Raw genomic sequence first — 27,230 nt, 5'->3', positions numbered from 1 at the left:
TGGAGGGGAGCAGTTGGGCATTTATTTTGTCTGCTTGCAAGCTGAAACACGGAGAGAAGGCCTTGCCATGAGAAAACATGAATGTTACTGAATTACAGGGGTGTGCATGCTTCCATTTTTTAAATTTTTTTGTTCTATTTGTGGAAATAGCGCATGCAACAGCGAACCCCTCCACCCCCCCCACCCAAAAAAAAATAATAATGGCATTTGGTTAATTTCAGAAACACAACAAAAGATATATTGTTTGATACCTCTTATGTCATTTCAAATGAATGTGCATCCCTACTGAACCAACTACAACACAACTGAACCACTACAACAACTACTGAGAGACATGTCAATGTCAACACAATGGGGCGGATTTTAAAAGCCCTGCTCGCGTAAATCCGCCCGGATTTACGCGAGCAGGGCCTTGCGCGCCGGCGCCCCTATTTTCCATAGGCCTGCCGGCGCGCGCAGAGCCCCGGGACTCGCGTAAGTCCTGGGGTTTTTTGTCGGGGGCGGGCCCGGGGGCGTGGTTGCGCCCTCCGGAACCGCCCCCGGGGATTTTACTTTTCCCTCCGGGAGGCGTAAATCCCCGGACAAAGGTGGGGGGGGGGTTTAGATAGGGCCGGGGGGGTGGGTTAGGTAGAGGAAGGGAGGGGAAGGGGAGGGGAGGGCGAAAGAGAGTTCCCTCCGAGGCCGCTCCGATTTCAGAGCGGCCTCGGAGGGAATGGAGGCAGGCTGCGCGGCTCGGCGCGCGCCAGTTGCCCAAAATCGGCAGCCTTGCGCACGCCGATCCTGGATTTTAGTATCTACTAAAATCCAGCGTACTTTTGTTTGCGCCTGGAGCACGAACAAAAGTATGCGAACGCGCCGTTTTTAAAAATCTACCCCAATGTATATAATTGCTCCTTTTACTGTTAAGTTACTCAAACTCTGTCTTCCTCCCCCAGTTCTAACACCCTTGTTTTTTGTAACTTCATTGCTTCTCCACTTGTTAATTGTTCAAGGTTATTACACCCCTTGTTACCTGTAAACCAGCATGATGTGATTGTATCATGAATGCCGGAATAGAAAAGCTCTAAATAAATAAATACTGAATTATGGCCAAAAGCCACACTTTTTCATGAACTCTAAACAGGGCCCTTAACCTGGCACATTACAACTGATTTCCTCGCTGATGAAAGAGAAAATTACCTTACTTTAGAACTGGTTGGCATGAGGTGGTAATTTCTTATAGGACACCAAGGAGACTGGCTGCTGCTGTAACATCACCAAGTCAAAGTGGATTGGGCCTAACCAGAAGAACCTATATAGCTTTCACCAATGACAATACCTAATATTAGAAAGGACATGTAATCTGCTGGTCAGAGTACTGAAGTAAAAGGCAGCAATAATTTGTGGATGCGAGTTCAAACTCATTTCACTCACATTAGGAAAGTTGCTTTAGCTCCCAGTGCCTCAGTTTTCCCCTGCTGTAACATTAATGTTGTTCCTTCTGCTTTCTTCCCACATTAGAAGAACTCAAATAGCCTAGATGCAGAATCTAGCTGCCATGTCATAGCTTCTGCTGTGTTTCAACATGTAAAGCCCACTAAGAACTTGTTTGGATGAAAGGCACATGTGAACCTGCATCACTATCAAAGATTTTTATTTCAATTTTATTCTCTCTATTTACCAGTGTCCTGGATCTATCGGGGAATGAAATTACCTTACAGAATTCTCTTACTTTGTCTGGGTTCTTTGTAGGCAGTAATGCTTTTTATTTCTTTTGATCCAGCAGTGTCATCCTGCTCTTTTTGGTATTCCAGTTAAATCAGAATCAGGGCTTCATCTGCAATTATTCAAGGATTTTTTTCCCCCATTTTTTACAATCATCTTCCCAACTCACTTCAGCCCAGTCATTGCAGAGACAGGCTTTGGCAGGGGCCTGCATACCAGGCCCCTGCAAGAGCTCGGCGCGCACCAAAGCCGGAAGATACGCACGTCTCTTGTGCTGACGCGCACCAAGCAGGATTTTAAAAGCACATGTATACACACGTATCTCCCTGTATGCGCACAAAAACGTTTTGGGGAAAGACAGGCATGGTCTGGCGAGGCTCGGAAGTTTCTGGATTTTAGCATTAAAACAGCGCGTGCTGGGATCCTTATTTGCGTATCTTTACTTCTGCTATGGATGGTGTGTAACTAGTATAATAATAAAAAAAAAACAAAAATGAGGCTAGTTAACAAGGTTGGGGCTAAAAGGGAGACTGGTTAATTAGGGGGGATAGGAAGTCCTACCCTTTACCTGGGCGAACTGGGAACGGACTGAGGAAACGGGTCATTTCGTCGGCACGCATATGTAATAAAATCCCCCTCTTGCCCGGTAGAACCGGCATTTGCGTTAAATGTGCGTGCCCATATAAAATTGTGCGCACATACTGCCGATTTTATACCATGCACGCATATATGCACGTATTTATAAAATGGCCATGTCCATTTGTGCGAGCCGTACATATATGCCCGAGGCTGTTTGAAAGTTGCTGTTCCAGTGGGCACTAAATTTGGACTCTGGATGTCACCATTGCAAGGCATTCCCAGCCTTAGATGACATGAGAAGTGAAAAAAGCCAGGCTCCTCCTCATGGCAGCACACAGCACTGCCCCTGAGCCACCAGGTCAGCCCAGCTGTAATGCTTTATATTGGTCCAGCATAAGACCAGATGAAAAAAATATGCAAGTTTTTGAGATTTCAGAGACCTCTTCTCCTATAACAAAGATCTATAAACATTTCACAATGCCCATTTTCTTCTTTGGTGCAGAAGTGTGTGCATGATTAAGATAATTATGTGAATTTCTATGTAATAAGTATATTTTACGTTACAGATAGTTCCCCACCGTAGGAAACTAGGCAAAAAAATGGAACCAGGAGATGACCGCAGGTGCTAACCAATGGCAAGGCAGCTTTAAAAATGCATGATGTCAACCAATAGCAGGGCAGTTTTAACAATGCTCTGTGACCCCCACCTCACCCTGAAATTTCAACTCAACTGAACTTGCCTATTTCCCCATAAGAAATAATAAGAAACAAAGATGGGGCATGGAAAGCACACAAAAGTGTGTGGCGATGGCCACTGGTTGCTCAGTTATCTGTGGCACAGGTTTGAAAGAAATTGGATGGATATTCCAAACGTTATCAGAGGTAGTAAATCAGATGGAAAAAGATAATCTACAAAGGCTCCAGTTTATTTTGGGACCAATATAGCTACTGGAGCTCTCATTTTTCTCACTCATAATTGGATAAATAGGTAGTAGAATCCTTGCCCACCACAAGAAGCAGAGGTAGCATTATATCAAGTATATTTTATATTATCTTTCCCACCTGTTATTTTTATACATTTCCTTTTCCCTCTAATCTTGGCTGCTTTTGCATTTCGTCTTCCTTAAATTCCTCTCTATTTTGGTTGTGTCAGTACTTTCATCCCCTCTATAGTTTTTTTTTTTAAACCTAGTGTCTCGCCCCCTTTAGCATATTCTACTCCAGGTTCCTCCCTCTCTTATCTTTTTCCTCCTTGACCCCAGTTCTTTCTTTGTCTTCCCATACTTTATTTCTCTTCCCCAATGGGCCTTCAATTGCTCATTCTGGCTCTCCGGCTTCTGTTTCCTTCATCTTCAAACTTTCCCACTTCTACCATTCTGTGTGGTGAACGTGCATCTGTTCCCTGCCTTATTGCTTATGACTTCACTTTCTCATTCTATACTTGCAGCTGTCTCTTCCTTTCCTTTTTATTCCCAGTTTGGCGTTTTCCCCAAATCTCTCTCTGGCCCTCTAATATAATCTAATTTTATGCTTACATCCTGCCTTCTTAGTCCCATAAAATTGCTCAAAGCAGCTTACTGCATATATAAAAACTTAAATACAATTCATAAAACCAATTTAATTCATAATGCAATGCATAATTACAGGCAATAATAATAAAACCATCCAACTAAGCCTCGTTTCCTCCTCTCACTATCTCCTTTATCACTGACATTTCATTTGACATAGTTAACCTGGAACGGCTGCCCTATGAAGAAAAGCTAAAGAAGTTAGGGCTGTTCAGTTTGGAGAAGAGACGGCTGAGGGGGGATATGATAGAAGCCTACAAAATCATGAAAAGACTTGAACAAGTTAATGTAAATCGGTTATTTACTCTCAGATAATAGAAGGACCAAGGGGCACTCCATGAAGTTAGCAAATAGCTCAATAAAACAAATCAAAGAAAATTCTTTTTCACTCAGTGCATAGTTAAGCTCTGGAATTCATTGCCAGAGGATGTGATTACAGCAGTTAGTGTAACTGGGTTTAAAAAAAGTTTGGATACATTCCTAGAGGATAAAAACACAAACTGCTATGACAGTAATTAATAAGCAATAGTAGCTTGAGATCTATCTAAAGTTTGGGTACTTGCCTGGTACTTGTGATTTGGATTGGCCACTGTTGGAAACAGGACACTGGTCTTGATGGACCCTTGGGCTGACCCAGTATGATATTTATGTTCTTATGCATGAATAATACACATCTGACATGTGAGGCTTAAAAAGGGGGGGTGGGGGGGGGGGAGGGAAGGCAAGAGACATGCCTTCAAAATTAATTCACAAAATAATATCTTTGTGGTTTGTAATGAGGGAGAAAAGAATCTTAAGCATTTTTACAACTACTTCAGCACATTACATCACCCCATCAGCCTCAATGGAAAGAGTTCACTTTTAGGCACTGTAGACGCAATTAACAATGGACACTTACAAACAAACATCGGCCTACAGCAAACTAAATGACAGATGCAGCTACCTTCACAGCTCCAGTTTCCATCCTTCCATTATACACAGCCAAGCTACACAGCACCAGTGTATTTGTTTTGAACCAAAGAAAGGAGCTAAATACCTCAAAAGCTCTAATTGGATCCTTCAAACAAAAGGGCTATCACCCCAAAATAATCTCCAAGAAAATGGTGTCCTCACTTCAAACACCTAGAGAAAATCTACTACAATTCAAGGAGGGGAGAGCAATGGTACAAGCACATACAACCCAGAGCTAGAAAGCCTTAAAAAAAAACAAAACAAAAAAAAACATAAAAGATCTATAACTACTGTTGAAAGGCCCTGCTCCCTTAGTTCTAAGCCTTTTGGGAACCACCTACATTGAAATAAAAACTAAGTAAGCTTCAAAGAGAAACCCAAATAAAAGACCCTGCAAGACCCAAATAACAAAACCCTGCGAGACACCATGATGCAAGCCATACCTGCTACCCACATGGAAAGGACGTTGAACATAAAAGGTTCATATTCATGCTCCTCTATGAAAGATCCAACGTGAGATATGTGAAGATGGCTACATCATCAGTGAAAGAAGCCATACATTAAGGACAAGAATACGCCTCCAGACATAAAAACTGCATATCACAGAGAAGAACAGAGTGATACTGCAGTAGATGAGCATTTCTCAAAAGGCAGATCACTCCCTTAATAACCTCATGATCAGGGTTAAAGAGAATGTTAGGTGTATACAAAAGCGTTTAAACCTTTTGAAATTAGAATGATCAAACACTTTGAAAGAAACACAAAATGACTTGGCTTTCTCACCATTATCCGATTTGGGCCCTTTGACTGAAAGGACACTAAACCTTTATAGCTCAACCTCTTCCCTGAGCTGTAACAGTGGATGCAGACAGCCTAAGGCCCAGCTGATGTTACACTATTTAAACCCAGCGACATCAATATTCAAAGTTGGCCGTTTTAGTAACTTGGCCAGATATGACCTATCCGGCAAAGTTACACAGCATATTCGGTGACACGGCTATGTCGCTGAATATCTTTACCAGTAGTAAAGAGAGTTGATATGTTCATTCCCCTTGAAAAAGACTCTTTTTGAGTCGAAACATGGCCCATGTCGGGTTGAATATTGAATGACCAACCATTTGGCTAAGTATTCTCTGTTACTAAAAATTTGGGTATAAGCCGGTTTAGAAAGATTTTTTCAGTAGATGCTTTATAGTTAAATTTGTTTGAATTTGAGAAATCTATATTTATAAATATTTAAAAAATCAAAAAAATATATTTTCTGCAAGACGTGAGACAATAAATGATTAAAAAATTCTTGCTCGTAGGCTGACTACTGCCTGCGGCCCATTGAGGGCGAGAGACAGCAGATTAAATCTTGTCTTGAGATTATGCCGATGATATTGTCTCTAGTCTGTTCTAAATGTTCTTGTGGTAATAGTTAGAATACTATTTCCCTCTCTAAAGTTTGTCACTTTTGTTTGGAGTGATTGTTTTGAGAGGAGTTTGCTTCTGGTTTGTGGCTGAATATGTACGTACATATTCGCGCTTAACCGCAGTTACATCTGCAACTTAGCTGCATAAGTTATGCAGTGGAATCATTCTGCCCTGATGCGCCGACCACCTGCCCACAACTTATGTGGCTAAAATGTTAGCTGTATGAGTGGCACTACCACCAGGTGCATATTCACTGGCCCGCCATGTAGCCGCATAAGTTACCCTTATATGGTTAAATAGTGCGCTGAAAGCGCTTTGAATATTGACCTCCGGGCAACTGCACTATTTCTTCACTGATCTGAGAAGGAAGCATAGATCCTGAAAGTTAATCACAGACGTATTAAGCTAATATAATGAAAAGGTCTTACTATAGAGATAATTAATTTAAAAAAAAAAAAGGGGGGGGGGGCTCACCTACAAACTTCTTTTTTTGACCCTTACTTCTGCATAGTCAAGTGAACACACAGCAAGCACCAAACTTTGCAAAAGAATTCAGAAAAGGTTGCACAACTTTTAAACAGAAAGCATGAGGAATTTGATTCACAATATACATACGGGCTGAACCATAACATTATTTTTCCCATACAGCAAAGTCGCTCTTGAATTCTGGTGCAATGATTCCACATAATCTCGAGCAGACATTGATGGCCTGTCATCCATACTTCCACTTGAGTGCCTTTTTTGAATCTACAAGTGCCCAAACAGAAAAACAAAAATAGGTTTTTCAACAATGACTTCACCGAATATTACTTCGACCCATGAATACATTCACACAAAGGACTTTGTGGATTTATGTCCGATCATCCCAGCAGCTGCACATTACTAGACTACAAGGCTACTGTAGTGCACGGGTGGACAACTCTGGTCCTCGAGGGCTGGCAACCAAACAGGTTTTCAGGCTATCCCTAATGAATATCGAGTAAATTTTAAATAGGCTACGAGCGTAAATTTCGGGGTTTACGCATGTGGCCGGGCCTTGCGCACGCTGCGCGCATTTTACAATGAGCCTAGCCACGTGCGTATACCCCAGTACGCACCGAAGTGCCAGGCCTCTCCAAAGGGGCGGGGTCTGAATGGAGAGAGGTGGGGCGGGGGTGGGTGGGCCAGGACAGCACCATTTAACATTGTCCTGGGAAAGTGTGCGCCAGCCGGCTTTACTTCTGCTCCAAATAAAAAAATTTAGGGATAATTAGGTTAGGTTTAGGGGATGGGGAGGAGAGTGGAAGAGGGAGGAAGTTTAGGTAGGGGGTAGGGAAGTTCCCTCCCAGTCCGCTCCTTAATTGGAGCAGACTGGGAGGGAACTGGGGGAAGCCTAATTGTGTCGCCGTGCATATTTTGCAAAAATTCCTCCCCCCCCCTCCCCTCACACGAGTGCGCGGAATTTAAAATCCAAGCGCACGTGCACATGGCCATCGGATTTCATGAACGCGCGCACGTGGGTCCTAATATCGACCCCTATATGGATAAGAGAGATTTGCATGCACTCTGCCTCAGTTGTATGCAAATCTATTTCAGGCATACTCATTAGGAATATTCTTGAAACATGACTGGTTTGCGGCCCTCAAGGACTGTAATTGCCCATCCCTGCTGTGGTGTTCAGAGCTAGGTTCTAATCCCAGCAACATCAACTGCTGCCTTAAATATTGCCATTGCAACATGCTGTTTTAAAGAAACAAGCAAATTAAGACAATAAATATGGATATTTCATAGCCAACTGCCTTTGTTAGTGCACTGTCAGCAGCCAGCAGAGAGCATAATTGTATCTATACATCACAATAAGCATATTGATAACACCATGTATGATAAATTTACCCGTGAAAATACCTTCGGTACACTCGGTCATGACCCACTTCTCTAAAAATTGTTTTGACTAATGATATATTGTAACCGAACCTTTGACGGCACCTGTTAGAATGTACTATGGTACACTTTTACCTACATTAAATATGTGCCTACATGTAAACCGTTGCGATGGTATATAACTTAGCGATGGTATAGAAAAGATTTTAAATAAATAAATAAATAAATAAATAAAATCAATCAATCTTGAATTATGTCCCTCTTTATAAAAAAAATAAAATAAAATCCTTTTGTACCAAATTGTAGATTGGTCAACATTGTAAATAAACCCAAATGCAACCAGGGAGTAGCCTTCCTCAATTAGATTCTGCATCAAGCCCCAAGGAATTTGCACACAGGAAGTGGGTTTCATTCAATAGAAAGGAGTCTGTGGAGGGAGAGGTGATGTGATGAGGATAAGTTACACTCTGATGTAATCTAAGGAAATATTTCTTTACAGAACAGGTGGATGACGTATGAAACAGCCTCCCTGTGGAGGTGCAGGACACAAGGACTATCAGAATTCAAGAGCATAGCGTACAAGCACAGAGGATCAATGGGGTCAAGCGGGAGATGTTGATGGGCAGACAGGATGGACTGTATAGTCTTTATCTGCCATCATGTTTCTGAACCATATTTGTTGCTAGTTTGCAAGGAGAGTCAGAAGCGGAGTTGTTTTTGGACCTCCTTTTGTGGCAGCTGATGTTCTCTCCTCAATTAACCTTTGACCAACCAACCAACCTTTGACCACCCTCAAAAGGCACCATCCATCACAGCAGCATTCCTCTGACTGAGGGCCCCAAAGCAAAGCTCCTTTCAGAGCCCAGCAGAAGTAGAATTGGCCAGCAGGTGACATCTACATGAAGGCAGGGGCCAGGGCAGCTTCCCACCCACAGGCTGTGATCATTGCATCCCACAGCGCTCCCAGCCTCTGCTGACCAACTAAGAAGGGATCAAGTTCAAGAAATGAACGCCAGCCTCCAAAATCCTCTTTAAAAAAAACCTCCACAAAATCTGGTCACCCACAGCTTATTTCTTATAAAAAGCAAACCACATAATTCATATTATGAATTAGCATTATATGTGGGTTTTATTTTTCATTTAATATGCTCTTGTTCAGCCACATTAAGAGGTTAATTTTAAAAAGCAATTACACTCTTAAAATTGGATTTACATATTGCAAATGCACTTTACCCATGTAATAGAATTCATCACTAAAGGATAAGTTACATTTATAGAATGAGTCCTGAACTCAAACTGCTATAGAATTGACCTGGACAGAATAGTGATCACACTCATTTAACAACTAGCTTTGATTAAAAAACTATGTTACCGAACCTAATGGCACCTGTGTAAACTGATAAATTTTAACAACATTATTTTTTGTGCCTTACTGTAAACCGTTGTGACGGTAACCACCTTAATGACGGTATAGAAAAGATTTAAATAAATAAATAAGTGGGCTTTTGAAAATTTCTGCACTATGTGACATTGAATTATCCATAGATTATACATGTGTATGTGCACCTTAAGCACGTAAATTGCTTTTTAAAACTGCTACGATAGTAAGTTACATTTACATGTGTAATTCCTTTTAAAATTACATCCCAGGTGAATTAATTTAGTGTTAAAAAGAGGACCAAAGTCATTTGAGAACAATCTTTGAAAGGAGTTACCTGGGAAACTGAAGAGTTAGAAAGGTAATTGCCCGGAGCTGAGAACTGCCCACAGTCCTGCCAGTAGCTACTTCCTAGTCATTGAGCTTCACAAAGCAGCCAGATTTAGCCATGGGGGAAAAAGGGTGGTCCCGGGTCATGGCAAGGTAAGCACACAGATTTGATTTTTTAAAACTCTACACATACTTCCCCTTCACCCCCCATGGAATTTTGTTTCAACTAAGTCAGGAGCAAAGCCCACAACTACTTTTATAGCCACAGATTTTACTGAAACTGATTTTCAAAAGGGAAACTGCGCTAGTAATTAAAAATAGAAATGTACCTTAAACCTAGCCAGGGTTTTGAGAACTTCCCTTTTTATGGATATTTCCAGTGTTGAGATGGGAAGGCCAATTCACTGGATTGTGTTTGCAAAGTATAAAATTGCAAGGTTGTTACAATATGATATTAAATTAGTCTTTTCATCCGGTCTGGGTGCACGGTGATATATTCGCTGAACATTCTGTACAGGATTGGGGTTTTTACATGTATCTCATTCCACTGCATTACGAAAGCTGCTCTCTCTCTCATGTTCACAAACCAAACGATAATGTGAAAAACAGGAGGCTTATCAGACAGAACACAAAACTAAAATGCCATGGTACATTTGTTCTAATGTTTTAAAGGAAAATAATATCCCTTGAAGAACATGGAACTTAGTTACTGCTAACACAAGAGGTTCACAATGAAATACAATGACTTATCTAGCCAAGTGAAGAGTAATTATATATGAATTCCAGGTGCTTGTTGTAAATTATTGAGCAGAAGTGACATAGAATGTCAATTCTTGAAACCAAAAATTCTTTTGCTGTGCAGTAAAAAAAAAGCAGCCATTTTGGATTCTTGTTTATAGCAGAAACTTCAACAGCTGTGAGACCTGAAAAACAACTGGGGATTGTATCCTACAGCAAGCCTCAGACCTAGAGGGAAATATGGGTGCATTTTACAAGGTACCAACCCTACTATACAGGGACAAGTTATAATCACTTCTTCCAACTGCACCCCCTTCCCATTTCTGTCGGCTACCATGGCCCAAAGATGACATCAGTAATGGGAGGTTTTTATTTTCTTTCCTCCAGGACAACAACGACTGCCTGCATAGCTGGTTCATCACGTCCCTGGGCTTTAGCTCATCCACATCCATGAGCGGCAGAGGGAAGCCGGCCCTCAAGCCTAAGTGGAGATGGCATATCTCCCCTGTACTGAATGATGGTTTCCCAACCTCCTCAAACAAACATGAAGACTTGTATGCTCCACTGTTAATGAAGGGCAGGTAGCAGCAAATGGAAACGATGATACCCTAACAGCAGGACTCACACACAGAGCAGGTCGCTTGGTAGGAGAGTCCTGACGGCAGTGAGAGCTATGGATACGATGCCTCTGCACAAGCTCATCCGCTGATGGGTCAGTCCAGAAATGATCAGCTGTCTTCATCTTTGTATATTCGAGTGCACAAGGCCCAACTAGAATTAAACAAATACACACACATACATGCAGAAGTCTGAATTACAATATGCAACAGCAATCACAGAAACAAGACACTTAAAACGTGCCAACAAAAGATGTTGAGATAAAGCTATGAGCATCTGTATAACTTTATATTAGTGGGACCCACTTCCATACAGCAAGTACACAATGTTCTCGTTTCTGCATATCTGGCTGGGCTCTAACTAGTAACAGCACAACCCTTGCAATGTAACGTGTGCATTGCACCTTTTCCCAGCTGCCCAACAATCAATGGGTTTGATGCTTTCTTCAGCATCCTAGGAGGTGCTTTTAGAAAACCAAAGGAAGCAAAAGGAAAACGGATTCTGAAACAAATAGAATGTGAAGAAAATGTGTCGACTGAATTCTGGATTAGTCAAAGAAAAACATTTAGCCCCTTATTTACTCAGACAAAATTCAGCTGGGTCCTTTTTCCCGTTCATTTGATGGTCATGCAGTGGGAGTGATTAACATAGTCCTGCCTGTGCAGAATGAGGCTCTTTATTATGATCTGTAAAATTACTAGAGATGTTTGGCCTTCGTTATTAGCCAGCCGCAGAAAATTTCGTTTCCTGCGGTTCGGCAGATTTTCTTTTCGGCTGTCCCGATCCTAAAAACAAAACAAAACCATTCCAACCCTTCAGATTTAATTAATTAGAATTCCCCACCCTCCCAAGACCCCCCCAAAACTTGCCTGAAGTCCCTGCTGGTCCAGTGGGGGTTCCGGGAGTGATCTCCCGCTCTCTCGGGCCGTCAGCTGCCAGTAAACAAAATGGTGCCAGTGGCCATCCATTGCTCCTACCATGTGACAGGGGCCGGCCAATGGCACCGATAGCCCCTGTCACATGGTAAGGGCAAAGGGCCACTGACGACCTGAGAGCAGGAGATCACTCCTGGGACCCCCGCTGGACCACCAGGGACTTTAGGCAAGTTTTGGGGGGGTCTCGGGAGGGTGGGGGATTCTAATTAATTAAATCTGAAGGGTTTGGGTTGTTTATTTTAATGTGCCCATTCTCCCCCCCCCCCCCCGAAAATGATAAGAAAACCACATGAAATTTTGTGGGTTTTCCTATTGTTTCGGGGACCCCCCCCCCCCGGAACCGCGATGTAATAGAAAATATAGGAGATATTTCCTATTTCGTCGCAAACGAATGCAGATCCCTAAAAATTACTGTGAACTATTTTCTTACCAAAAATGCCAGCATGCTAGAAAGAAAACCTACATTTTATAACATTTAAATTTTCAATTAAAAAAAAATATATCAACAAGTTGTGTCACTTGTTACCAAGGATTAATTGCAAGATATACAGTAGGGATGGGAGAACTGATCTTGCCAAAGCTTGGAACCTAGCACAACTTGGAAGGCTGAATCTTGGTAAAAGAACCAAAAAGCTTTCTGAAGCTTAGTTGCGTTTCATATTCTCCTGTAACTCTAGCCAAATCAAGGAAACCTTTAACTGACAAGAGTTTTATTTATCCATACTTCATTTTCCCAATTATCTGCGCCCCTACACCCTTATTCAATGACTAGTTGAAGTTACTTCAATCCCTCAGCACCATGAGACAGGATAGCTCACTCGTGATGTTGAGAACTGGCTTTGCACTGACTTCTTTCAACATGTTCATCAGCCTAATATTCATTCACACCCGTTCCTTTCTACGGACAAATGCCTGCAACGCCTCGCTGTCTCAGAACTTCCTTCAGTTAGGGAATGCCAAGCATGTGGGCACGGCGAGCCTCGCTGATTCCTGTCTCAGACGGCACTTGACACCATGTGGTAAAACCGGAGTCCAGGTTTCAACTAAACCATGCCAGGGTCTCCAAGGAAATCTGGGATGAGGAATGATAGGACGGAAGGGGCAGACTGCTTAGTCTTCTGTCTACACTGCAGCCTATTTATTTTAATACAACAGATTGTGTTGCTTTTTGCATAATATTCCTTGAGGGGAAAATACTGTATCTTTTATACAAATTTTTGAAACAAGTGCTTCACAAAACCCTAAACGAAATTTTCAAAATACCCTAGACATTAAAGAAAACTGTTTCCCATCCCTAACATAGGGTTATTTAAGAGACTATAAAGCAGGGAATGCCTGCATTTATATATATATAGCTACCAGGTTAAAATAGTAATTTACCTAATAATGAAGCAAGTATTGGTCCATCTACAGGGTCCATCAAAAGGGCTTCTTTCTCATAGTATTTGCTAGAAGAAGAAAAGCTCAGTACAGAGATATGTATGGTTTTGGAAAAGACATCAGAGACATAGAATTCATTTATGGTAGCGTGCCCTTCTGCTGGAAAAATTAGCAAAATGTCAGCTGCAATTAGTTTTGCACAACAACTATTAATATCTGACAGTTCTAGATCCTAAAGAACGGATATATAGATAGATCTCTACGTCAGATGTCCAAGGAGCGAGAAACTCAGATCTGCAGTGCCATTCTCATCCATTGATCACCAGAGCAAAAACACCATACATGCGAGCCGATACAGTAAAGTCCGCGGGAGAGCCCGCTCTCCTGTGCACGTGATTCAGTATTCAAATTAGGGTTGGCGGTAAAAATAGGTAAAAAGAGGCGCCAGGGACACTAGCACGTCCCTAGCGCCTCTTTTTGGACAGAAGCGGCAGCTGTCAGCGGGTTTTGACAGCCGAAACTCAATTTTGCCAGCGTCTGTTCTCAAACCCGCTGATAGCCACGGGTTCGGAAACCGGACGCTGGCAAAACTGAGCGTCCAGTTTTCAAGCCGCGGGCCAACTTCAAATTTTTTTTTTTAAACTTTTTGTAACTTTCGAGACCTCTGACTTAATATCGCAATGATATTAAATTGGAGGGTGCACAGAAAAAGCAAAATTGCTTACCTTGTAATAGGTGTTATCCCAGGACAGCAGGATGTAGTCCTCACATATGGGTGACGTCAGTAACGGAGCCCTAGTGCGGGAAAACTTCTGTCAAAGTTTCTAGAAACTTTTGACTGGCAGCCTGAGGCTACTGGGCATGCCCAGCATGCCATGATATTCTCTGCCACAGGGGTCTCACTTCAGTCTTGTATGTAGCAATAAGCAGGAGCAAAAATAAGAGTAAAAAATAGGAAGGCCCAACTCCACGGGGTGGCGGGTGGGTTCCGTGAGGACTACATCCTGCTGTCCTGGGATAACACCTATTACAAGGTAAGCAATTTTGCTTTATCCCAGGACAAGCAGGATGCTAGTCCTCACATATGGGTGATTAGCAAGCTAGAGGCTGAGTCACTGTCCATGCAGGTAGCAGTGATGCTTTGTTGAGGAAATGATGCAGCCGAAGATCACAGCAGGTTGGTTGTAGAAGGAGTTGGGATTAAACTGGAAACAAGTTCTTTAAGACAGATTGCCCATAGGCTGAATCTTGTCATCCTTCTTTGTCCAAACAGTAATGAGCTGCAAAGGTGTGAAGCGAAGTCCATGTTGCTGCTTTACAGATGTCAAGGATTGGCACTGAACGATAGTGTGCTACTGAGGTTGACATTGCTCTTACTGAATGTGCCTTTACTCGCCCTTGGAGGGGAAGGCCTGCTGATTCATAGCAAAACTGTATACAATCTGCTAGCCAATTGGATAGAGTATGTTTACCCACTGCTTTACCTGGTTTGTTTGGATCATAAGATACAAAGAGCTGATTGGATTTTCTGTGAACTGCAGTTCGGTTTAAATAAAAAGATAGAGTACGTTTACAGTCCAAAGTATGCAAGGCCGCTTCTCCTTGGTGAGAGTGAGGTCTTGGAAAAAATGTGGGTAAAACTATGGATTGGTTCAAGTGGAATTCCGTGACCACCTTGGGAAGGAATTTTGGATGTGTACGGAGGACTACTTTGTCAAGGAAAAACCTTGTGTAGGGCGCGTACGTGACCAGAGCTTGTAATTCACTAACTCTTCTAGCCGATGTAATGGCTATGAGGAAAATAGTCTTCCATGTGAGAAATTTTATGTCACAGGAGGCTATGGGTTCGAAAGGAGAACACATAAGTCTTGTTAACACCAGATTCAAGTCCCATTCCACGACTGGAGGTCGAATTGGTGGTTTGAGTTGAGTTAAACCTCTCATAAATCGGCTGACGAGAGGTTGTGTGGAAATTGGTGCATCTCCTACCTTATTATGGTAAGCTGAGATTGCACTTAAGTGAACTCTTACGGATGATGTTTGAAGACCAGAGTCTGAAAGATGGTACAAGTAGTCTAGTAGTGAAGTAATGGTGCAAGTGAAAGGATCAATGTTGTTTTGCTTGCACCAGTAGGTGAATCTTTTCCATTTGGAAGCGTAATTCTTTCTTGTGGAAGGTTTACGTGAAGCTATAAGCACTTGAGATATATGGGATGAAAGATTGAGTGGCTGTAAGATCAAGCTTTCAACATCCATGCTGTCAGGGATAGGGACTGAAGGTTGGGATGTCGCAACCGACCCTGATCCTGAGTGATGAGAGTGGGAGCTATGCCCAGTCGAATTGGATCCCTGACTGAGAGATCCAACAGTGTGGGGAACCATACTTGTCGAGGCCAATACGGGGCTATGAGTATCATGGAACCTTTGTCCTGTTGTAGTTTCACAAGAGTTTTGGTTATGAGCGGTATTGGAGGATACGCGTATAGTAGGCCTGAGTTCCAAGGTAGAGCAAAGGCGTCCTTGGCTGGTTGGTTCTTTTGTATGTGGAGAGAACAGAACTTGTCCACTTTGTGATTGAGATGTGACGCAAAAAGGTCTATTGTTGGTTGTCCCCAACGTTGGAATATCCTGGACGCTACTGCAGGATCCAGGGACCATTCGTGTGGTTGGAATTGACGACTGAGCCGATCCGCCACTACGTTGTGTATGCCTGCCAGATAAGTGGCTCGTAGGAACATTGAGTGATTCAGGGCCCAGCCCCAAATTTGTGCAGCTTCCTGACACAGGAGATACGAGCCCGTACCTCCCTGTTTGTTGATGTACCACATGGCTACTGTATTGTCTGTTTGAATCAGAATAGTCTTGTGTGAAAGACAGTCCTTGAACGCATGCAGTGCATAACGTATAGCTCGAAGTTCCAGAAAATTGATTTGATATGTTGCTTCGAGTTTTGTCCACGTTCCTTGAGTTTGGAGATTGTCTATGTGAGCTCCCCAACCCAAGGTGGATGCATCTGTAGTTAAAGTAACTTGCGGAACTGGTTGTTGGAAGGGTAAGCCCTTGCGCAAGTTGTCCGTGTTGATCCACCAATGGAGCGAAGAGCGCAGTTGGTGGGTTACCTGAATTGGAGAATGTAGTGGTTGAATGTAGTGGTTGAATGGATCCATTGTGACCGTAATGTCCATTGGTTTACTCTCATGGCTAGCCTTGCCATGGGAGTGACATGAACTGTTGAGGCCATGTGTCCTAATAGGATTAGAATACGATGAGCTGTTGTGTGCGTGCTTGAGAGCTTCGAGCGTGCTAGGATGGCTAATGTTTCTGCTCGATCTTTGGGTAGAAACGCTTTTGAAAGGATGGTGTTCAACTCTGCCCCTATGAATTGGAGCAAGTGAGACGGTATGAGGTGAGACTTTTGATAATTTATGAGAAATCCCATGGCGTGAAGTAGAGCAATGGTTTGATTGAGAGAATTGATTGCTCCCTGTTGAGACTGACTTCTGATGAGCCAATCGTCTAGATATGGGAAGACATGCACACCTTGTTTGTGCAAGTGTGCTGCTACCACTGCCAGACATTTTGTGAACACTCTGGGAGCAGGGGCAAGTCCGAATGGCAGAACTCTGTATTGAAAATGTTGATGACCCACCATGAAGCGCAGATATTTGCGATGAGGAGGGAATATTGGAATGTGAGCATAAGCGTCTTGAAGATCCAGAGAACAAAGCCAATCTTCCTTTTGAAGGAGTGGAAGCATGGTACCTAGGGATACCATTCTGAACTTTTCCTTCTTTAGAAATTTGTTTAGATTTCAGAGGTCTAGGATGGGCCGTAAGCCTCCTGATTTCTTTGGAATGAGGAAATATCGGGAGTAGAATCCTCTGCCCTGCTGAGATTGGGGCACTGGTTCTATGGCCCTGGATTTCAGAAGGGTGGATAATTCTATTTGAAGTTGAGGAATGTGATTTCTGCTGGGAGGAATCAGAGGTGCTTGAAGCTCTGTAGGTATTGTTAGAAAGTCGAGCTTGTAGCCGTGGAGTATGATGGAAAGAACCCATAGATCTGTTGTTATGGTGTTCCATGTGCTGTAGAATTGGGATAATCTGCCTCCCACCGGTAAGTGGGGGTGAGGATTTAGAGATTGGCTGGGTTCTCTGGAGATGTTTTCAAAAACCAGCTGTGGGACCTGTTTGAGCAGGAGGTGCAGGTCTGGTTGCTCTTTGTTGGCGAGGTTGTGGCCTGTTCTGGGATCTTGGTTGGCGAGGCCTTGTAGCGGGTGGATAGTATCTTTTAGGCCGGTAGTAGGGCCTGCGTATATCCCTTCGCTGGGTACGACGTACAGCGTGGGTAGCAGTATCATGAGGTATGGAAGATAACTGCCTTAAGGTCTCCGTATGCTCTTTAAGTTGCGAGACTGCTTCCTGAACCTTAGTGCCAAACAAGTTATCCCCCGTACAGGGAAGGTCTACTAATTTTTCTTGGACCTCCGCCCTGAGGTCTGATGCTTTTAACCAGGCCCATCTACGAGCACTTATGCCAGAAGCTGCTACTCTTGAGGCAGTCTCAAAAGAGTCGTAGGCAGCCCTTACTTCATGTTTTCCAGCTTCAAAGGCTTTTTGGATGAGATGTTGTGCTGGTTCTCTGAATTCTTGGGGCAAAGATGGTATGAATTCCTCCATCTGCTTCCAGAGGTTCCTTTGGTACTGCGTAATGTACAATTGGTAGGCTGCAATCTTAGAATTGAGGATTGCACCTTGAAAAACTTTTCTTCCCAATGTGTCCAGGAACCTGTTATCTTTCCCTGGAGGATTAGAGGAGTGCACTCTGGATCTTTTTGCTTTTTTCTGTGCTGATTGTACGACCACAGAAGAATGCGGTAGCTGGGATTTCTGGAATCCCGGTGCAGGTTGGACTAAACAGGTGGAGTCCATTCTTTTATTGATGGGAAGAACTGAACAGGGATGTTCCCACATTCTCTGTTGAAGTTGAAGTAAAATATCATGGACAGGTATTGCCATGACTTGCTTGGGGGGGATCTACAAATTGTAGTACCTCAAGAGTTTGGTGACGGAGATCCTGGTCAGATTGTAATTTGAATGGGATAGAGTCGGCCATCTCCTGGAGAAAAGAGGAGAAAGTAAGGTCTTCTGGTGGAGATTGCTTTCTTGGTTGAGGAGGAGACGGTTCAGACATAAAGGTTTCTGATGTGTCAGAACGTGAGTCACTCCAGGAGTCATATTCTGGAGTATGAGGACTTGGTTTTTTAGGTGGATGTGGAGGAGGTACACCAGAAGGTCCTGGAATGGGTTCTTGTGAAGAATCCTCCTCTTCCACCGGGTTTGAAGGTAGAGAATCGAGAAGATCTTGATATTAGAAAATAATTAGAAAATAATTAGAAAATATAGGCATCAAAGGGTCTGCACTAAGCTGGTTTAAATCTTTCCTGAGCAACAGGTTTTACAAAGTAAGGATAAATAACACAGAATCCCACCCGGTACTGTCAGACCAGGGAGTCCCTCAAGGCTCTTCTCTATCACCCACTCTGTTCAACATCTACCTCCTCCCTCTTTGTCAACTTCTCTCAAACCTGAATCTCACATATTTCCTCTATGCGGACGACATACAGATCCTCATCCCAATCACAGAGTCCTTACAAAAAACCATCACTATCTGGAAGGAATGCATTCAACCCATCAAACAATTACTCTCTAGTCTCAACCTTGTTCTGAACGCTAACAAAACAGAAATGCTCATTATCACCCATGAATCTCCTTCAAACCCAGCTAATCTCTCCCTGACCACATGTCCTAATATCAACTTCTCACCTGTCGTCAGGAATTTAGGAGCCTGGCTGGACAATAAACTAAACTTTAAAAAATTTATAAACACCACGACTAAGGACTGCTTTTACAAATTGCAAGTCCTAAAAAAACTTAAACCCCTCCTTCACCTCAACGACTTCCGCCTTGTACTTCAAGCAATTGTTCTTACAAAGATTGATTATTGCAACTCTCTCTTACTCGGTCTTCCTCTCAACTCTATCAAACCCCTACAGATGGTCCAGAATGCCGCCGCCAGAATTCTCACTAACTCTAACAAAAGGGAACACATAACACCCATACTCCGTAACCTACACTGGCTTCCCATCAAATACAGGATCCTTTTCAAAATACTAACCATCAGTCATAAATCAATTCACATCATCTCGCCCATCAATTTAAAGATGCAACTTCGACCTCATACCTCCTCTCGACCCATCAGAAGCGCATACAAGGGTACACTGTATGCCCCAACCGCAAAAACTTCACAAAGGAAACGAGCTCTATCTACTGCTGGACCTCACCATTGGAACACTCTCCCCCCAGACTTAAGACTAGAACCAAGCCATCCTGTTTTCAAAAAAAAGCTAAAAACCTGGCTCTTTAGTCAAGCTTTCACAGACACATAAGGAACTAATCCCTCGCTGTCTTCTCTCCTCCACCTCCAATCTTCGACCCTTATCCACTTACCCCCCCTTATATTAAGTTATGACGGCCTCATTTTACTCTATGACTTATATCATCCTAAGACATTAATGTTTATGCCTTATGTTACTTCATACCTTATGTCACTTCATCTCACCATTGTTTATGCTCTATGTTACGCTATGACTTAGGTCACCCTATGATAACTGGATCACTTGTATATTATACAATGTTATTATATTATTATTATGTGTTTCCGGACTTCACCACCCAAAAGACTACATTACACAATCTGCCTCCACTTTTTAATCTTCTATACATGTTTATTGTATTGTGACATCATTTAAGTAGTCAACCCAGTAGTTATCCCAGAGAAGCTACCTTTTGTTGATTCTTCGAATAGTCACTGTTTCATTATGTTACATGCAAAGCCTTTTGTTGATTCTTCGAATAGGTACTGTTTCATTATGTTACATGTAAAGCCTTGTTTAATATGTTTCTTGTAAAGCCTTGTTTAATATGTAAAGCCTTGTTTAATATGTTTCTTGTAAAGCCAAGGGCACTGTTTCCCGTCCCGAGGCATTTTTGCTGTTACCTGTAAACCGGATTGATTTGTTTCCTAACAGGAAATTCGGTATATAAAAATTCTAAATAAATAAATAAATATTTCTTTTGAAGTATCGAATATAATCTTGCTTCAGATGATGGTTCCTCTATAGAGGAAAAAGGCATCGTGGATTTAGCCTTTGTCATCGTTGGAATCGATGTCTTGTCTCTCGATGACTATGCTGCAACTATGGAGGGTGTATACGGCGATGCTTGACGAAAGTGAGCAGGAAGCATCGATGGCGTACTGGTTGAAAATGAGGGCATCGAGGTGAATGTCGTCATTCGCACTGGAGGAAGGAACGAGTCCGGAATCCGGATGGAGCCTTGCAGTGGTATGTTTGATGTAGACACGGCAGTGAGTGGAATTGATCCAGTTTGTGATGTTGAATAAACCTCCATTGTTGAGGGAATCGTTGGCATCGGGACGGTGCCCGGCATCGGGAGAGTTCCCGGCATCGGGTCGGTACCCGGCATCGGGTCCGCGCCCGGCATCGGGAGAAGTCCCGGAATCGCTGGCAGCATCGATGGAAGAGACTTCGGCACTGATTGTACCGGCATCGGTGAAGTCGATATTAAGGGAGATGTCACCGGCATCGGCTGAGGTGCTGGTAGTTGATCCTTAATAGCTTGTAAAACTGCCTCTTTTATGTAGGCTGCGATATCCTGCGGCATCGACGAAGGCGGTGCCATCGATGGAAGTGTCGATGCTTCCGCTGGAAGTGACGCCAGAGTAGGCCCTTCAGGCACCGAGGGTATAGTAGTTTTAGGCCGTTTGGGAACGGTTCTCCTCGGTCAGGTGCCGACGGTGAGGTCGGGGCGTGTTTGTGGCGATGCTTGTGCTTAGGCCGGACGTCTACTGCCGAGCGTATCGACGATGTTGACGGGGTAGGGGAGGATTTATCTCCGGAACCGTCATTTCGGCGTCTTTTTAACAGTACCTTTTTCGATACTCCAGATGGCGAAGATTTCGAAGAAGTTGCCGGAGAAGGAGTCAGTTGTAAGCTGAATAGCTGCTGGATCTTCTCCTGGCGGAGCTTACGGCCTTTTGGCGTCATTTCTTGACATTTCTCACACGATGAAATGTCATGCTTGTCTCCGAGACAGCGAACGCACTCTTCGTGCGGATCAGTAATCGACATTGTGCGGTTGCACTTTGGGCATTTTTTGAACCCTGAGGACATCTTTTCTTCGACGGCCGTCGATGACAGGAATTGAAAAAAAAATTTTATTTTTTTTTTTTTGAAAAATCGAAGTAATTCACCAGCCGGTGATGAGAAAAAGTTTTATTTGAGACCCCTAATGGAGAAGTATAGTATTACTGAGGTAACTCAGAGGGCTCCGATATCCGTGCTGCTGTCCAGCTGCGCGGAAAAACGAAGACTGAAGTAAGACCCCTGTGGCAGAGAATATCATGGCATGCTGGGCATGCCCAGTAGCCTCAGGCTGCCAGTCAAAAGTTTCTAGAAACTTTGACAGAAGTTTTCCCGCACTAGGGCTCCGTTACTGACGTCACCCATATGTGAGGACTAGCATCCTGCTTGTCCTGAGATAAGCAGTTTTTACTGCTTTTCTGTGCACTTTCCCGGTGCCCAGAGAAATTAGCGCCTACCTTTGGGTAGGCGCTAATTTCTGAAAGTAAAATGTGCGGCTTGGCTGCACATTTTCCTTTCTGAATCGCGCGGGAATACCTAATAGGGCCCTCAACATGCATTTGCATGTTGAGGGCGCTATTAGGTTCGGTGGGGTTGGACGTGCGTTTTCGACCCCTTACTGAGTAAGGGGTAACGCTAGCACGTCAAAAACGAGCGTCCAATCGCGGGTTAACAGTGCGCTCCGCCAGAGCGCACTGTACTGTATTCGCCTGATGGTGAGGGAGAGTCTTAGTCAACATGATCAGTAACCAAGAGAGCAACATTAACATGGAAGAAGGCAGCATGCTTTTATGGTAATCAGTATGGTGCGTGAGCAACAAAAGGAAATTTCCCAAGGGCTCTCATTTCCACTCACCTGCTGTTTTCTACTAGGTAATGCACAATTTTATCCAAAACTTTTTCAATTAAGGCGGTGCGGATCCATAAGTGTTTGATTGCCTGTGGAGACAGGTTTGGCAGCTTCGGCAGCCTGCGCACACTCTCCTGAATGCCTTGCATCTGATTTCGTCTAAAAATAAAATGAAAAACAGTATCACACGAGTCATACCACATTAAATCTTCTCCATAATAATGACAAACCTGTTACAAGCAAATGTTTTGTTGTTTAATGATTCATTCAATATTGAAAATAGTCCCAAAGTGTGGAGAAGAAACCCGAATTCCTCACCATCCATCAAATCTTAATTAGCAGGCTGGAAAAATCCTAGGAGCCTGGTCACTAGAGTGCCTAAAATTTGGCATCTAGCTCCTAAAATTCAGACAAGCAAAAAAAATATAGAAAAGCTAAACTAAAAAAACTGCAAAATTAAAAAAATCCAAACAAAATAGCTACAACAAAAAGGGCAAGAAAAGAGAAAGAAAACACATTTCCCTGGCTCCTAAACAATTTCGATGGCACCTAAGTTTGCTAATTATATTTCCAGCCCTGAGGACTTCCCCCAGGACTTCCAAACTCAATTCCAAATGTATGGCAGTTCAGCAGCACGTTTCCAAAAGTCAGTCCAAATGCACATACAATTTCACAGTCTTAAAAGGTGATCTTGCATGAAATATTTCCTTAATATTTAAGGACCTTCATCACAAGAATGGAAGAGAAATCTTCTATTCAAAGGTTTTAAGCATCGGACCTATTTGAAACCAAGACAAACTTTTTTTTTTTTTTTTTTTTTAAAGAAACTAATTAATAATACCAATGATTAAAACCTTTGAATAGATTATTTCTCTTCCATTCTTGTGATTAAGGTCCTTAAATATTACATGTTTCATGCAAGATATCTCAGGATAGGTGTTCACCCTTTAAGATGGTTAAATTGTATATGTGCATTTGGATTGACTTTTTGGGGTTATTATTATTGCTAGTCATTTAATTTTTTGGACTTTATTTTGATGTTAATTTAGAAGTACAGACATTTCTGAGTGAAGCCCAGCCACGCTCCCGGACCGCCCCCGTCCATTCAGAAAAGCCCCGGGACATACGCGCGTATGTCCCGGGGCTTTATGTGCGCTGCCGGGCCTTTTGAAAATAGGCCTTACGCGCGTAGGGCTTTTAAAATCTACCCCATAATTTGGAAAAATCGGTGGAACTCGTGTGCGTGAGCAACCACAAAAACCTGCAATGCTACAAAAGTTACCCTCCCTGGTGCAGTTTCATAACTGCGTGCAGTGGGGTGAAGTCTGTCAGCACCTTTTCCATGCAGATTTTACCCAAGTTTTCTAAGGGAAGTTATGCCAACAAGTTTACTTCGAAAACTGGTGCGCAAGGGCCGTGATACACGCACAAATTCAGCTGCACAAAGTTACAGCCGCTCCATCAAAAGCATAAATCACGCACGCAAACTTAAATGCAATACTATCCCTAACTCCGCCCCCAGGGATGCCCCGCTCCAGCTCATGCATGCACGAAACTGAGTTACAAGCTTACGTTTACATGCACTGAGCACAGGTCAATTTCAGAACAGCCATTTATGTGAATAAACGACTAATGCACGTGCCAAGAACATCCCTGGGGTAGAAATTGTGCTATAAAATACTTGTTCAAAAATACCAGAGGTTTAAGATGGAAAGGTGGAGCAACTGAGACCCAAACATTAGGAAAGAAGGGAATCAACACTGTGGGTGCTACAGATTAAGCAGAATGAGTTCTGACCTGAAGAGTGAACCCAGACCCTCCTAGTCTCCACAGAACGGATACAATACAGATTTTGCAAACAATTCAGAAAGAGGGGTGCACACTGCTGAGACCACAATGAAAGATTAGAGGAAAAATAAAGAAGATTTGCCATTCTAGGTCAGACCAAAGGTCCATCAAGCCCAGTATCTTGTTTCTAACATTGGCCAATCCAGGTCACAAGTACTGGCAGGATCCCAAAAGGTCAATAGATTACAATCTGCTTATTCCAGGGATAAGCAGTGGATTTCCCCAAGTCCACCTTAATAATGGTTTATGGAATTTTCTTCCAGGAAAGCGTCTAAACATTTAAAAAACCCAGCTACACTAACAGCTTTTACCACATCCTCCGGCAATAAATTCCAGAGTTTAATTATACATTGACTAAAAAATATTTTCTCCTATTTGTCTTAAATGTATTTTTTCAAAGAGTAAACAACTGTTTTGCTTTTAACTCATTTTACTCCACTTATTTTATAGACCTCTATCACATCTCCCCTCAGCCATCTCTTCTCCAAGCTGAAGAATCCTAAGCTCTTTAGCCTTTTTTCATAGGAGAATTGTTCCATCCCCTTTATCATCTTGGTCGCTCTTCTCTGTACTTTTTCTAATTCTGCTATATCTTTCTTGAGATGTGGTTACCAGAACTGAACACAGTACTCAAGATGAGGTCGCACCGTGGAGCGTTACAGAGGCATTAGGATATTCTCTGTTTTATTCTCCTTTCCTTTCCTAATAATCCCTAGCATTCTATTTGCTTTCTTGGCTCCTGCCTTACACAGAGCAGAGGATTTCAACATAGACTGAGATAAAAATGAATTCCTGTTTTTATTTTAAAAACATAATACATTAATAAGACATTTTGACCATTCATTAGCAACTTATTGTCGAAGAGCTTAATATACAGGTGGAGGGCATTGTTGAAAGCTTCAGGTCCTACAAACAGTTTCTCATTGAAAATGCACAATGCGGGGTGTTTCTGGACCCATGCTACTTGTGCCTGCAAGGTGTAGGTGCAAAGTACATGCTGGAAAGTATATGTGAAGATTTGAAAATGAGATTGCTGGGTGCACATTCATTCCCCCTCCCCTAACTCCTCCACCATTTTTATGTGGGTCAAAATATAAGCACCCGGGGGGGGGGGGGGGGGGAGAGAGGGGGCATTTTCAGAGAGCCTTTCTATGGTGATAAACATGCGTTTACCCATGAAAAAATAAGGTTTGAATATTGCTTGCAATATATTGCTCTCTGCAACAAGATTAGAAAGTCGCTGGCTTTACATATGCCAAAACACTGGTGAGAAAGGTTTGATGAAATGTTATTGCAAACTCAAGTAATTTCAAAATCAAAGCCAGAACCAAGGCCTGTTTGCCTGTTGGTGGTAAGCAGTTGATGCTTTTGGTTGCTGTTTCTTATTTTGTTACCACTGAAAAACCCAAACACCATTCTCCCTGTGAGAGATTTTGAAAGTCAAGGTGAACAAAGCGCCACTTGGTCTTACTTGGTCTCCAGCAGTTGTTCTATGTCTTGAACCTTCTTACAGAGCTCTTCTGCCAGAGGAAAGCTTTTTCCCACCTTCATGAAGAGAGCTGCTATTTTATTGCTGCGTAGGAATCCTGCAGCCCTTCGCCTCAATCCGTGCAAGACGCATGCCTCTACTGCAGCTGTAAGAAGACAACAGAAATCTGTCCCTGCTACGTTCAGTCAGCTTTTCCAACTAACCATAAAGTTAAAGCACGTTTGTTTGCTCTTTATTCCAAAAGATTGCTAGCTCTCAGCCTGACAAGCGGTCACTGGCATTCAGTACAGGGTGTGTGGGGGGTTGCAGGGAGGGGAACTAATTCTGATATTTAACAGGGTGATGCCACTGAAGTCTAGCAAGATTAAAAACAGGCGGGCCGATACAGTAAGGAGCGGTAGGGAGAGCTGCGTTAGTGCAGGTTAGTTAGCAGGTTAAACGCGCGGCAAAACGGCAGGGTAAAAAAGCGATAGTCGGGGCGCGCGTTACTGTATGGGAGGGAATAGCTAATTCAATCGTTTACATCTAATATACATGCCGCGGGCGGAAGGGGTTACCTGGTGATTTAAGGACACGGTAAGAGTAGGTTAAAGGGGATTGTGTATCGCAGGAAGGGCAAACGCGGCCGAAAAGTGGGTCGAAAGCGGGTTAGGAGCAGGGTAGCCGCGGCCGCACTTTACTATATTGACCTGAGGGTTAGTAAGGAGACAGTCTCCCGATGAAGGTGTCACCCTTGTAAGCAGGCAAAGCAGAAAAATATAAAATTATTTTCTGGGTACTAATAAGAGAATTAAAATAGAAATATAGGTCCTAGAAACAAAACAAGGTTCCCTGCATGTTGTGATATCCTTTATAGCACCAAGGCAAGAATTTATCCAAAAATGCTGCACATGAGCTTTCAAGATCACATAGGGGGTTATTTTCTAAGGCTATTGCACACGAAAAGTCCCTTTTTGCGTGCGATAGCTTGCCGGGGGCGGAGTCGGGGCGGCGAGGAGGCGGACACGGCGCTATCATCGCTGGCGGCGATAAGGTAAGAGACGTTATCGCCGCCAGTAGCGTGCCCAATTGCACCACCTTTCACGGTGGTGCAATTGGGTGCGAAAGCCGGCAGCAATAACACCGCGGTGGTGCGATCGCTGCCGGCTTTCGCAGGCCCGCCCCCCCGTTACTGCCGGGATTCACCATTCTCTGCGAGAATGGAAAATCCCGGCCATAGGTCCCTTGTCCAGATGTGGAATGTGACATCTGAAGAAGGGACCTGTGTAATCTTGAAAGCTTATGTACATCTTTGCATAACTCTGATGCTGTCTGAGAGAGGGCATCGCAAATAAGCTAAGAAATCAGATCCTAATACAGAAT

General features: G+C 43.1%; 1 protein-coding gene across 1 annotated transcript in view; it reads right to left on the bottom strand.

Annotated features, from left to right (window-relative positions):
* LOC115100809 (small G protein signaling modulator 1-like) overlaps nucleotides 1-27,230 on the bottom strand; it is a 324,051-nt gene that overhangs the window by 138,692 nt on the left and 158,129 nt on the right. Inside the window, 5 exon segments of the mRNA XM_029619713.1 lie at nucleotides 6,834-6,965; nucleotides 11,150-11,295; nucleotides 13,458-13,525; nucleotides 22,538-22,690; nucleotides 25,851-26,013. Coding sequence (XP_029475573.1) covers nucleotides 6,834-6,965; nucleotides 11,150-11,295; nucleotides 13,458-13,525; nucleotides 22,538-22,690; nucleotides 25,851-26,013 — 662 coding nt within the window.

Source organism: Rhinatrema bivittatum, chromosome 11 (genome assembly GCF_901001135.1).
Source record: "Rhinatrema bivittatum chromosome 11, aRhiBiv1.1, whole genome shotgun sequence".
In the NCBI taxonomy this organism is placed as follows: Eukaryota; Metazoa; Chordata; class Amphibia; order Gymnophiona; family Rhinatrematidae; genus Rhinatrema; species Rhinatrema bivittatum.
The sequence above is the reverse complement of the archived record's forward strand: the minus strand, read 5'-3'. Positions and strand labels throughout refer to the sequence as shown.